Below are 14,172 nucleotides of genomic sequence, written 5' to 3' on the forward strand. Positions count from 1 at the left end.
CCTTAAATACACCTGGAAATTCACCTCACGGGCTCTGGAGCAAGTCACACTTAAATGGACCAATTTATGGGACAAAAGGACATAACTTTAGCACTTAAGTTAGATCTATTAAAAGAGGCATAAAGGTACAAACTTTATACCTTCTAGAGATGAATGAGAAATGAGAACTTCCAAATCCAAAGTTGCTTCAAGCTTCCAAACACTATCACCACCTTCTTCTTCCTTCAAAGGTGTCAAAAACACACTATTTAGCTCATAAGGCTCAAACTAGGTTTAGGGTTTAAAGGGGGGACGTTGGAGAGATGGAGGCTAAGAATGGAAAGGGTTTGGGGAAGTTAAGGAACTTAAATAAGGCTCAAACCCCAGATTTAGGGTTTGGGTTCTGATCCTGTGCGCTTCTAAAGGCATGACTTCACCATGCTGGTATGCCCAACGTACTAGCCTTCATCCCAAATTCAACACAAATTCAAACTATCACAACTTCTTAGATTCAACTCCGATTTTGGCGTTCTTTATATGCACAAAAAGATATTGAAAAGAACCACAATCTAAGATAATTGTTTTAGACTAAAAACTTCTCAAACTAAAATCCATATTTCATGCAATAAACTAGGCCTATGATTTTTCCCTTTATACCCTTCGACCTAATACACAGTTTAAGGGTTGGATCTCTTAACCTCCTTAAGGCCCAAAGCCTCTACACAAACGACTTCCGACACACGACCCTGAAATAAGAAATGACAGGAAACAAGATGTTACATTTGAAGTTTTCCAAACTCCAAAAATACTAAGAAAGGACCAAAAGCTACTAAGAAATGACCTAAAACTAGATGTAAAGAACTAAAGGTCAAGGATGAAGCTTTATACCTCTGATAGTTCAGAAATCCGATGAGAAAAAAGCTCAAAACTGAAATGTGGAGGTTAGGGTTCAGATGAGAGACTCTTTATGAATGTAAATGAAAAAGATTAAAACGCAATGACAAATGTCATAAAGATAAAATTTAGATGCAAGTTTATAAATAGTTACTTAAATTATAGATGATATATAAATCATAATAACCTATTTTAATCAACTTTAGAACCAATTAAATCACTAATTTAATGCATATTAAATACTTTGTTGACTTTGAGTGGGATTATCCTTAAAAATCATATACTTATGTTTAATTTATATATAATAATAATAATAATAATATAATATAAAATGTCGGGTATTTAATGAAGATATTAATTACAGTTTTATGATAAAACTAGTAATAATATATATATATATATATATATATATATATATATATATATATATATATATATCTTAAAGAAATTAGTTCATGGATAAAGTAGTAAGGCATAATAAAACTAGAGGGAGTGGTGTCACAAAAGTTGCATTTCATTCACTGTCACGTACGTGTCACCTCACCCTTTACCACAAAAGTGTGGTTCATACCACACCCAATAAGAATTGCCACACTTGGGTTTTTTTTAATAAATAAAAATTTTCATTGGTTGTGTTCCAAGGGGCAAAAAATTCATCCAATCACAATCATCCAAGGAGTGCTCCCTTCTACGCCGCAGTGCACCTCCTACTGCACCCTTACCGCGGTGGGGGGAGGTGTTCATGCAGACGTGGCACCCAACACTCCCTCCTGTATAAACATCAAATATGAATAAAAGATTTTATATATATATATATATATATATATATATATATATATATATATATATATATATATATATATATATATATATATATATATATATATATATATATATATATATATATATATATATATATATATATATATATATATATATATATAAAAGTGAATATACCTATCTATATAAATCTAGGTGCCCAATCTCCTATGTGACGTGGTTTTAAGTTAACCGGGCTTTATTTTGTAACTCTACCTTATCGCATCTAAAACAAAAATAACTCAGAAGACATATTCGATGATTGTAAAGCTCTCTTCCACTACTATTGTATTTATACATTGGTGATTCTTGTTGTTCCTTCGATTCTTCCCAACATACTGAATCATGAAGATTCATCATATTTCCATTCGAGGTTATTTTATCATCCTATTTATCTTAATTTTTTCTTATTAATCAAGTGATAATGTAAGGAGTTTTTCGATTTTATCTTTTTTAATTTGTTCTAGTTGCACATTAGATGAAATTAAATTAGATTGATTCTAATTTTTTTTACTAATTTCATTACATTAAGATGTTTGATCGATAACAGGTTTATTTCTATGATGATATTTCTATATATTCATCTTAATTCAGAATGTACACTAGGTGTTTGATTAAATGTCTTAGTGAACTTTTGTGCTAATATGGCATAAAAGCATAGTCTGTTATCTAAAATGGGTATCAGATGTCTAATAAGTTCATTTGGTGTCATGTTGAATCCACTGTAACTGTGGTATAAGAGGTGACTCATCGCCTAAATACATTATTATAAAGCTTGCTTTTCCTTTAGTACATTGATGTCCTCATCTTTCTTGCAACTTGAATTAAAAAATTTATGAATGATAACATATATTCAAAGATCACCAGTTATAAATGAAGACCAATACTACTAATTAGTCCTTACAGAATTGCCACCTTATCGGTCAAAATCTTGATCACGAACATGGGTGTTTTCATTTCCACCTCAAATATTCCATCGCCAAAATTGGATGATTCCATCATAGAAATATCAAGAGGTTCCATACTTATTCATTCTTTGATATTTAAAATTACTTTACAATTAAGTTATAAAATATTTCACTTGTGTAATGCAGTATTGGATAGATTTTCAAGAAATATACCTTCGGAAAACTCCTATTGGCCTTCAAAAGCATACCAGCAAATCAAAATTGAGAGGAAGTTTTATACATGACAGAACCAGAAAAATGGTTACCAAATGCAGTTTATACATGAGTTCAAGTAAAGTAACAAAGTTTTACAAATTTGTTTTACTCCCTCGTATCAGATCAGATATACGCAAGAACAAGAAGCTTTAATGAATGGCCAAAATGTGAAGAGATGTTGTAATTTTATCAGCAGTCGAACCGAGGTTGAATTCGATTTTTTGGGACAGGGGCAAAATCGTCCAATAAGAGGAAAACCCCCATCAAACTTATGTGTAGATTAACCCAACAGTAACCAAGACATTACATATTGCAGTTTAACATGTTTTAACACATCATCTCGTTACAATATCTTGAATTGGGTTTCTTTGCTCGAGATTTGGTGAGAATACTTGAAGAATTCAAAGAATTGTAAAAACTCAAAAAAAAAAAAAAAACTTTGGGTTGTTGTATAGTAACTAAACCATGTATATGTTGACAAAAAGTGTGTCATACTTACTTTTATAAGCAGAAATAGCAACCCACTTTTCATTTTATATTTGAAATATCATTTTATGAGTACACACATAATACTTTCGTTTTAATAACAAAGTAGCATCATACTTTCATTTTAATAAAAAATAGCATCATATTTTCGTTTTAATGAAACTATGTTGCCATTATTGGTTAATCTTTGTTAGATTGTCATTGTCTTGATTGATGTGTCCCGGAACCTGAATATAAATTTGGTAATAAACCAATAATGGTATTTTAAAGTATTTAACAAAGCTAACCACGAATCACGAATGACAATTGAGCTAAATTGCAACATAATACTCATATTTTGTTTTTTGTTATTCAACATTTAATAGCATTTTAATATCATAAAAAAATTGTCATACAATCTAATCCATTCATTTTGGTAACTATAACATCCCAATCATAAATGAAGTACATCTAAAAAAACCTTTTACAAAAAATAATTACATTAGATAATAAATTCTATCGATCCTAAGCCACCTCCCTAAAGGCATCTAAAACCCTTCCAGCTGTAGAACTTTTGTTGTCATTGTAGTATGTCTTGTTATATGCCAAATGCTATCTCATGCAACCAAAAAAGAAGAGTTCTTCAATGTTGTCCAGAAGCTACATTAAAAGAATACAAATAAAATTTAAAAAATATATATATTTAACAAGATGACCCAAAATCATTAAAAATTTTGAAAAAATATTAGATAATAACTTAACTGGTTAATTAACGAGTAGGGCATGCCATCATAAATCAGTTCAAATATGTAACAATAAAGAAACATCAAAATCATGACAATAGTTGGTAATAACCCCACCAAAAATCACAAAATATTTATGCAAAATTAGTAAGAAATTAAGGGTCATAAAAGCTTAATATTTATCTTCTTGGGAAATAAAGCAAACATCTTTGCAGCGAATTTTTCCAAGCTATCATATGTCTTTCTTGTTATATCCACATCATGAATTTGCATGAATGGAGACATGTCAATTGACACCACTTGGACGCCATTAAATATGGAGAAATTTGTTAGTTCCACCTTCGAGCAACACCCAAATGACCTTCTTTTACCCATATCGATTCCAACTAATGGAAAAGATTGCTTCTTTATCTCACACTGTTGTTGTAGTTTCCTCATATTTTCTTGATTTCCTGGCATTATGCCGAACACCTCGTGGGTGGAAGTTAACCTTTCACAATTCCCCTGTATCCACACACCAATTTCACCCAAATTAAACCTAGTGATATTGATATTGATTGACATAAAAGAATGTAGAGATACCGATCATCGTAAGTTTTCAAGGAATTCATGAAAATTTATTCAACATAAGCTAATTTGATCAACTTATTGTTTGATTTTAGGAAAAATAATGGGTGTTCCAAAATTAATTCGAGAAACTTAAAAATGGAGGAAATTAATTGAAGAAATAGAATTGACGAACCTGGACAAGTAATCTATAAGAGTGATGGAAGCGACAAATGCTGCAGTGTAGACATCTTTACGGACAAGCCATGGGCGTGAAATTAGGTGTATGGTGAACCCATTCAATGGAACGATGGTCGTGGACGGGATATGATCAAGAAATGTATCAACTTGAACCTGAGAAATATAACGAAAAACATGTTCGTCGGATTAATCAGGAAGCGATGTTATGGAAATGATGATGTGAAATCAGAAAGATTCTTAAGGACGAAGTCCTCAGAAAAATAAGGATTAAGGAAGGAATCAGGTGTGATAACCATCTCCCAAAATAATTTTCTATTTTTAAAAATAAATATTTCTTTTACCATAATACCCCTCATTATTAGTTAAATTACCATAAAATTAAATGCAACTACCATGAAATTAAATACAACAGAAGGGTAAGACTGTCATTTCATTTAATAAAGTTAATGGTAATTAATGTTTTCTTAAATTGTGTGTTTTTTGTCTATGGACTATTATTTTAGGACGGAGGGAGTATCGTTTATCAAACGACACAGTTTTAAATTATTGATACCTAATTTATATTCACTTTTCCTATATATATATATATATATATATATATATATATATATATATATATATATATATATATATATATATATATATATATATATATATATATATATATATATATATATATATATATATATATGATAGTTAAATTGAAAGGGTTCAAAAGAAAACCATAAATGCAACTATTTAACAAATTGGTGCCTTGGTGGTTGGAGTGGGGGCACAACCCCATATTTGCATATTTGCAAACCAATAGTAAAAGGATATTTGACGCCTTTTAAGTTTTAAGTTTGACAAGAGACTTAATCTAACTCTGTTAGATTCAGATATCATTTCTTTTATTCGGTCATATTAAACTCTGTCTGACCCGGTTCGGGAGCAAAATGGGTGGAATCAATAATGTTGATTTTATTTTTGTTAGGGTTTAAGTCGAACAAGAATAGTTTTCTACAACTACCAATTCATTTATTTTCAAACCCAATTTAACATCTTGTGGTTTTCTACAACTACAACATATTTACTAGCGCTATAAATAACCAAATTTTACAAAAGAAAATGGAAACAACCCCATTTTTCAAAAAACTCCAAACCCAAATCTCTTTATTTATTGAAAACCCAAAATAAGATCAATCATGATTCAATAATACAATTGTTTATATCAAACATCTTTCTTGCGTATACAAATCTTAATTTTTCGACATTATCAATCCCTTTCAAATGGTTCACAAGGACACGTGTCATCCTTGAAATAATTGCAACAAAAACAAACAAAGCTTTTTTTTGTCTCTCAGCTTCCCCTTCTCAAGAAGGCCAATACACCTAAACCAGCCACTAATGCAGCTCCGGCCGCCACAGAGCTGTAAGCAGACGCCCATGCATCCGGATGAGCATGCTCCAAACCACCACCACCGCCGCCACCTGCCGCCAGTGAACCTTTTCTATTTCTTGGCACCCCGGAGTAATCCAAATGTAACTTCAGTCCCTGTTTAAATCCATCAAGATTCTTGAAAAGTTAATATCATTAACTAGTAATATATGCACGGAGATGAAATTATATAATTATTAAGAAAAAAATGTTTGATATGTAATCAATATAAAACTTGTATCTTTTTGTATTTATAAAATTAAAAGAAAAACGTTTTATATCCAATTGTTACGAAAAATTTAAGATTTTACATATTTATATATATATATATATATATATATATATATATATATATATATATATATATATATATATATATATATATATATATATATATATATATATATGATTTAAAAGAGGGAAACACACACACACACACACACACACCTTCCATCCAGCTGATCTTGCATGTTGGACAGCTGCAACAAGATCACTATCTGTTGCAAGTATCACCATATCCTTATCTTCATCTTCATACTACAACATATAATATATAAAACCAATTTAAGTTTTAACCATAAAAATAAAGAGCTATATTACATTTTTGGTCCCTGGGTATAGCTGATTTTTTCAACTTTATGCCCTAAAAAAAGTTTTCTTGTGCAATTTTGGTCGTTATCTAAGGTTTTTATAACGTTTTTCGTCACTGTTCCAACCAAATGACTATATTTTTAGGACCAAAATTGCAAAAAACAGTTATATTTAGAGAAAAAAAATAGTTACTATACTCTGAAAAGGGACCAAAAACGTTACAAGAACTTAAAATAAGGACTAATATTGCAAAAGAAAACTTTTTGGGACCAAAATTGCAAAACATAGACAAGGGACAAAAAATGTAATTTACTCGAAATAAAATAGAAAAGATCAAATTACATTTTTGGTACCCGAATATACTTGCGTTTTGCAATTTTGGTCCGTACTTAATGCTTTTGTAACATTTTGGTTTATGTTCCACTTTTTGCAAGATTTCGTCCCTATACTTTATCTAAAATTGGAAGTTTAGTCAAAATTATAAAATCATCCAAATGTTGTCCTTAAGATTGCATTTCAATACAAGGTATTGTCTCTGACCCATATATCAAAATTAGGACATAACTTGTAATGTTAAGTAAAGAACAGGGACCATATCCGTAATAAAAGAAAACTTAAGGACACTATTTTACTATTTAGACGATTCCAACTAAACTTACTATTTTGAGTAAAGTACAAGGACCAAATTTGTAATTATTTACTTTAAACATACCAGAATCTGAGGGAGGTTATTCCGATCAATCTCACCACCTACTCTTTGAAGTATAGCGGTTATAAGATCCGTCAAACTATGAGTTTCTGACCTCAAAAATATACACGTTTACAATCAAAACACCATAAAATTTATAAAAAAATAAATAATAAGAAATATATATATATATATATATATATATATATATATATATATATATACCACAAATAAATCTATGCATTCGGCCCTTTCTATCTTCAATCTTGAAAGCAAATGTATTGTGCACTGTTGGTGAAGGGTACGGAATGACTTTTCCAATTTCAGTCCCTTGTTCAGAAGCCAATTTGAAAGAGCTCTCACTGAAAAGTGAAAGTTCATTAGTTTTGTTAAAGTTGACCAACAAAAAAAAAAAGTCAAACCCAGTTTTTATTTTTAATAAAAATGATGACGTGGCATATTTATTACCTTATGGAATCACTGTCATCATCTGCAGGAGCTGTTGCCATGGCAGAATCCCAAAACTTTTGCATCATTGAACTTGCAGCTTCATTATCAATTCCTGCAGTACTTCCTACCTATACCAATAAATCATGTTTTTTTTCTTTTAAAAAAAATATATAATGAGAAAATTATGGCGGGAAATGAAAAGGTGTTATAACAAACAAGGGTAAATTTGTAAAAAGTTTGGGCATGTTTCATTATTTTTTTCTTTCTTATTATATTGATAAAGTGGCTAAAGGATAATGATGTTTGTTTGGAAAAAGTGTTGTATGACTCTTTTATCTTTTCTTGGTGAGTAAATGACCATTTTACCCTTGTATATAGAAATTATGGTAGATAACAAATGACTGCTTGTTTAGAATAACAGTTATAAATCACAGTTTATTCCTTTATAAATAGTAATACACATGTATATTTAATCACAATATGAGTACTTTTAAAAACATTTATCATAATTAATAATCGATTCAAATTACTCACTGTTCACAAGTTAACCTATAAATTTAATGTTTAGTGAATTGAAAAAAAAAAAAACAAAAAACCATGAATTAAAAAATTATAGTTTTATATTTTTTTTCTTATGATTCATGCAATCAGGTCAAAAAAATATTTATAAGCTTATAAGTTAGTACAAACTACAAAGGTACAAAGTACAAACCCATAATCAAGTAGAAATTAAAAAAATTTATATGCTTATAAATATATAAGGAAATTCATAATCATATCTACATAGAAACAATCATAAAAAAAACATGAAGGAAGAACTTTAAAGAAGTTGGGAGGAAATAAGAAGGGTAAACAGGTAAAATGTTAATATCTTAATAGATTAAGCAAGTTTTTTTTTGGCTTAACTCCTGATTAAGTCAAAATAAAACAGTCATACATACATGTCCAGATTAATTGCTTACTCCATTAATCAAAAAAAAAAAAAGACTTACAGATGCTACAGCTGCATGAGAAATGTGGAGTACATCAATAATAGCAACAACAATTCCCTCTACATCAAAAAAATAAAAAAATAACCACATTTAGATATATATAAATCCTACAAATTCAACATTTTATGTCCCAAAACAATCAAAATTATCCAAATATTTACCTCTATCAACAACAGGAAGATGTAAAAACTTTCCATGATGCATTATATGAAGGGCATCAACAATAGGTGTATCAATATTAGCACATTCTGGATTTGGAGTCATCACTTTCTCCACCATTGTTGATTCAGGAGGAAGCCCTAATGCTATAACTCTCATCAATATATCCTTTGATCTATATAATACAATAAAATACAAAACAAAATGTTACTATTCTACTCAAAAAATCATTCACATTATATAAAATAATTACAAAAAACTAACGTTAAAATCCCAATTGGTTTGCTATCAACTGTCACAACAGCAGAGCTAATGCGACACTCCAACATCTTTTTAGTTGCCATTAGAACTGTATCAGAGGGTGAAACTGTCACAAGCCTGAAATATATATGAACAATTTTATAATTTATTCAAAAGTTTGTGAAAAAATTTATGTTGATGAATGATTGAAGTAAAGGTATTAAGGTAGTATTACCTACTTTGAATTATCTGAGATAAAGGTGGATAAAGTGGGCTTGAATAATCGTTCTCTAAGTGTTTCAATAAACGTATTGGAACCTAGATAATAAGTGAATGTAATTAGTCAAAGATGAAAAGGGAAGAAGAAGAAGAAAAAAAAAGTCAACGAACCAGAAACGGAAGTGCCCCAATGCTTTTCAACGCCTTCAACAGCAGCTGCAATGGCTTTCCCCTTTTCAGCTGCTCTTTCCATTCGTGCAATTGCATCGTATAAACATTTTGCAATGTCAAGAATCGCAATAACTTCTCCATTTTCTACAACGGGTAAATGTCTGAATTTTCCTGTAAGAGAAGTTTTAAATTCCGAGGTTTTAAAGAAACTATGGAGATGAGAGTGTCGTGTTCTTGATTGAGACAAACCTTGCACCATTTTTTGTAGGGCTTCAACAGCGAGAGTATCGGAGATTACAAAAACTGGGTTTCGTGTCATTACTGCTGATACAGGGGTGGTTTCAAGATCAAGCTCACGAGCGACGACTCTTGTTGCAATATCCTTTGATTAGGTTAAAAGCTAGTTGGTGAAGATTGTTTATGGTTAATGGGAGTAATGAAGATTTTTAGAGCGAGAAAGATACCTTGTCGGTTAATATGCCACAAAGTAAGGCGTTTGAGTCTGTGAGCAAAAGGGCGTCGACTTTCCGGGCGGCCATCCGGCGGCAGGCTTCATTGATGGTTGTGGTTTCGGGAACTGTTAAGGCTTTTGAGAGACGCAATCGCTTTACTGTGCGTTCTCCGACTGCCCCCCTGTTTAGAATAGTCAACGTAATGAAACAAGGTGGAAGGGGGATTCGATCTCGTTGAAATTATTGGTTTTGTTGCGATGCTTGTAGATAGGAGGTGTAATCTAGATGTGAATTAAACATTGGAGAATCTCGATGATTGAAATCGAGTAGGGATAGAAGAAAACGTACATGGGACGAGGAGTAGTTATGGATCTTCGGCTGGAATCATTAGCACCATTTTCAGAAGCTTTCTTCCTAGATGAAGCTGTCAAAACCATACTTCTCCGTGAAGAACCCGACTGACTAGTCGTCATCTTCACCAACTATTGACCAAAATTCCTCTCTCTTTCGCCCTACCTGATACTGTGTCAATCAATCAAAAGATACAAAACGTGAAATTACAAGATTGAAGTAGTAAAATCCCAAAAAAGTTGGAGCAATCAAGTACCCTGAAATTATGGAAGCCCACACATGAAGAGGACGCAAAGCAATTATTGATATGAATTTGTAATCGGGCGATGATGTTTTCCGCGACAATCAAAGCAAAGATTCCGGGAAAACGCGCCCGAGAAGAGGAACCCTAGTTGCAAAATATTTTGATTGGGAATTTGGGATGAATTGGAGGTAAGAGAAATTTTTGAGCTTTTGATCGGGTATCCACAAATTCTTTACTGCAGAATATTGTCTGAATTGGGGTATTTGGTGCGTTTTCCTCTCCTAAAAATCAAGAAAAGAACAAAAAAGCAGTCAGACAAGATGTTTTGGGGGTTTTACATTGCAGGGTGAATTGCCATGTCAACGTTTTATCTTTTACAAAAAAGAGAATGTTAACAAAGAGTAACTTATGTTCATAATTATTCTAGTTGGATTTCCCAAAAATATTTAATCATCAAAATTTGATTTTTATTTGAAATCAGGTAGCATGTACCTTGTAAAATGTTGATAATGTGACCACACGTAATTGGTGATAATGTGGTCACCCGTTCAAATAGTATTTTCTCGGGTCACCTTCAATAATGGTCAGATCTATATTTGTAATCAGTTTGGTGATATGTTGTATTGTTGTTGATAGATTTGCTAGTTCAAAAGTATCTTCTCGAGTCACCTTTAATCATGATCGGATCTACATTTGATCGGGTCGCCCCTCAAAAAAAATTTAGTAGTATAAATTTTTCAAAAAAGTTTCGTATATGTTGTGCTACTTAATATAAATAACAACAAAAGTTGTACTTTGTCCAGATGGTTATGGTGATAGTGTGTTATTTTGAAGGTTGCAAATTTGATTTTTTTTTCTAACATTTCTTTTCTTTTATTTCTCAGCTATATAAAATGATTTTATATAGGATTATATAGATTTTATACCTATTATATTATGATATGAAAATTAAACAAAAGTACTAAGTTATCAAAATGGTAAAGTAATGAACTTTTAACTTAGATGTCCCTATTTCAAATCTCAGTCTTGACATGAGTGTATTTTATTTTGTTTTTCAGTTTCTATCCTATATTCATTCATTTGTTTTTTATAATTCTAAAATTGTCACACATCAGGCATAACATGAAAGATAGCTCATGTATATATGTTATATAAACAACACAAACTTCTTAATTCTCCGCATATTAAACTTTCGAATGGGTTTGGGTTTAAACCCGAAACCGAGTTTGAAAAACCGAGGAACCGAACCATCGATTTAAGCTACCCTTTTAATTTGACCGAGGAACCGAACCTCAATAAGGTTTTCGTAGGACATACAAATATTTTCTTTTGTTTCTCTTGATATAAATTATATCATTTGCTTTTCAAATTATTTACAAGTTTGAAGGTTCCATATTCTGAAACATAAATGAGCTTCGTGAAATTTATCTTATTCACATAAACATTTACAAGAGGAAAACAACCACAAAAGTGTTATGGTTATGGTAAACACCTAAACTATTGTAGTTACAATTTAATCGAGTATGAATTACAAGATCAAAGTAATGTAAGAATTAAGAACACAATATCTAAATATAATCTGGTTGGCTCAATTATGCTTTCAAAGAATACAGAGAAGACATAGAGAATACAAGATGGATTGCAAAAGTTCTCTCTAACTCTAGTATTCATCCCATATTTATAGGAATTGAGAAAGCATACAAAAAATATAAGAGACTAAAACTCTAAAGCTTCGATACAAAAATGACCTTATAATAAACTTAACATACAAACATTTGATACTACGCATGACCTAGACAACCTTCGACATCTCATAACAACATTCTCCCCCTTTATGAGAAGTGTCGAATCTAAGTCATCAGGATCTAAGAAGCTTGATGTATCATTCTTCGAATCTCAGTATACCAGTTAATCACCTTGCGAATTTCAGCTTTGTCACCTTCATTGTTCTTTACTATTCATTCGACCAATAAGGTTTGTGTAATGTGGTGTGGTATATCTTTCAACATCACAAGCTTAGAACAAAAACTTTGTAATCTTCCCCTTCTTATTCTTTCCAATGAATATTATTCCCAAAGGCTTCAAGCATATCTCCCCATCTCCATAACTCTTCAAACTAGCTTGACTTTTTAACATCGATTGTGGCACAGTGATTTGTTTACCAATGGCCAAGGCTAATTGAAGCTTCAAAAAATATTCTTTTATTGTTAATTGAAGCTTCGAGAAATATGTTCCCTTCAGAATTCTTGAAACAGAGATCAGATCATGAACATTCATTAAAGGGAAGTCAGCCACTGAGAAATCGAATGCAACATTTGTAGCATCTCGAGTTCAGGAGTGCAAGTTCAGGGTTCAAAGTGTAAATGTGAAAGACCAACTCGGCGAGTAGGGTCGCGATTCTGGTCGCGTGTTAAATGGCCAACTCGGTGAGTCGGCGGCTGGACTCGGTGAGTTGGTGCTGTGTGGAGAAAACCCTAATTTTGGAGGATGATCCCTATATAAAGGACATTATACCCTCTCCCCAGCCTCTTTACCCTCTCTTGAAGTCCAAAAAACCCTAGGGAGCGTTTGTGAGTGGTTTGAGAGCATTTGAACCTTGGAGAAGAGATTTTGGAAGAGATTTTGGAGAGTTAAGAGGCTTGGAGCAAGGGGCTTTGCTAGGATTCGGATTTCTCTTATGTTGGAGTTTCCTTTTGAGGTATTATTTCGTTGCTTGGGCTTTTATTCTTCATTTTGAAGTTTTTGGAAAGATAGCATGTGGTGTTTTGAGTTGGAGGTTAGATCTGAGGTTGCTACCTCAGATCTGGAATGGAGAAGGTCTAGAGTGCATTAAAGTCCCTGTTCTTGAGTGATTGGTGAAGTCATCTTGTCCTAAACCCTAACCCTAGAGTGTTATATGCTTATATCTCTTTGGATTCATGTAAAGTTTGCCACTTTACGTGATGGATGGGTTGTAGAAGGGTAAATCTATGGTTTGGATTATTTGCATGGCCTAGAAAGTTTCTGTATGGATTAAGATCTAGAGGTATTCGGCGAGTCACAAAGGTGTACTCGGCGAGTTGCTTGAAGATGGGCAGGAACTCGGCGAGTTGGAAGAACAACTCGGCGAGTCTGTTCTTGGACTCGGCGAGTCTGTTCTTGGACTCGGCGAGTCTGGTCGTGAGGTCCTAACCTTCTTCTGGTTGAGCCGTGAATTGGTGAGTCAAGGGAGGACTCGGTGAGTTGAGTGCGAGGGGACTCAGAGTTGTGGGACTCGGCGAGTCTCGGGGTGACTCGGCGAGTTGAGTCGCGGATTGGGGAAGTTCTGAGCATGGGGATTCGACGAGTCGACGGGCTGACTCGGCGAGTAGGGTCAACCAGGAGGGTTGACTTTGACTGAGGACTTTGA

General features: G+C 32.4%; 1 protein-coding gene and 2 long non-coding RNA genes across 7 annotated transcripts; 1 reads left to right on the top strand and 2 right to left on the bottom strand.

Moving 5' to 3' along the window:
- The first annotated feature begins 1,850 nt into the window (after window positions 1-1,850).
- Window positions 1,851-3,391, top strand: LOC111895353 (uncharacterized). Its single transcript, XR_002851542.3, has 2 exons — window positions 1,851-2,708; window positions 2,787-3,391. It is a non-coding gene; the product is annotated as an uncharacterized LOC111895353 (long non-coding RNA).
- A 336-nt stretch (window positions 3,392-3,727) lies between these two features.
- On the bottom strand, window positions 3,728-5,316 carry LOC122197701 (uncharacterized). Of its 2 annotated transcripts, XR_006191342.2 has the most exons (3): window positions 4,806-5,112; window positions 4,083-4,567; window positions 3,728-3,980 (listed from the first exon to the last, which is right to left on the bottom strand). It is a non-coding gene; the product is annotated as an uncharacterized LOC122197701 (long non-coding RNA). The 2 variants fall into 2 exon arrangements; XR_006191341.2 differs by having other exon boundaries at window positions 3,728-4,567; window positions 4,806-5,316.
- A 616-nt stretch (window positions 5,317-5,932) lies between these two features.
- Window positions 5,933-11,087, bottom strand: LOC111895335 (CBS domain-containing protein CBSCBSPB1). Of its 4 annotated transcripts, XR_008231713.1 has the most exons (15): window positions 10,797-11,087; window positions 10,538-10,711; window positions 10,202-10,370; window positions 9,987-10,119; window positions 9,738-9,908; window positions 9,587-9,665; window positions 9,372-9,485; window positions 9,110-9,282; window positions 8,949-9,007; window positions 7,975-8,084; window positions 7,732-7,868; window positions 7,531-7,616; window positions 7,172-7,272; window positions 6,675-6,764; window positions 6,205-6,344 (listed from the first exon to the last, which is right to left on the bottom strand). XR_008231713.1 is itself a non-coding variant. In XM_052770450.1 (14 exons), the coding sequence occupies exons 2-14, from the start codon at window positions 10,660-10,662 to the stop codon at window positions 6,150-6,152; spliced, it is 1,641 nt and encodes a 546-aa protein (XP_052626410.1). In that variant the 5' UTR covers window positions 10,663-10,705; window positions 10,797-11,084; the 3' UTR covers window positions 5,933-6,149. The 4 variants fall into 4 exon arrangements, 3 of the variants coding, with proteins under 3 accessions (XP_052626410.1, XP_052626409.1, XP_052626411.1); XM_052770450.1 differs by lacking the exon at window positions 7,172-7,272 and having other exon boundaries at window positions 5,933-6,344; window positions 10,538-10,705; window positions 10,797-11,084; XM_052770449.1 differs by lacking the exon at window positions 7,172-7,272 and having other exon boundaries at window positions 5,933-6,344; window positions 10,797-11,083.
- Between the last annotated feature and the right edge of the window lie 3,085 nt (window positions 11,088-14,172).

This window comes from Lactuca sativa, chromosome 4 (assembly GCF_002870075.4).
Source record: "Lactuca sativa cultivar Salinas chromosome 4, Lsat_Salinas_v11, whole genome shotgun sequence".
Classification (NCBI taxonomy): Eukaryota; Viridiplantae; Streptophyta; class Magnoliopsida; order Asterales; family Asteraceae; genus Lactuca; species Lactuca sativa.

Coding starts and splice junctions, on each gene's coding strand:
- LOC111895335 (XM_052770450.1), bottom strand. CDS start 10,662: ATGACGACTAGTCAGTCGGGTTCTTCACGGAGAAGTATGGTTTTGACA. Junction 8,085..8,948: donor CTCATGCAGCTGTAGCATCT/GTAAGTCTTTTT, acceptor TTATTGGTATAG/GTAGGAAGTACTGCAGGAAT. Junction 7,869..7,974: donor GATGACAGTGATTCCATAAG/GTAATAAATATG, acceptor TTCACTTTTCAG/TGAGAGCTCTTTCAAATTGG.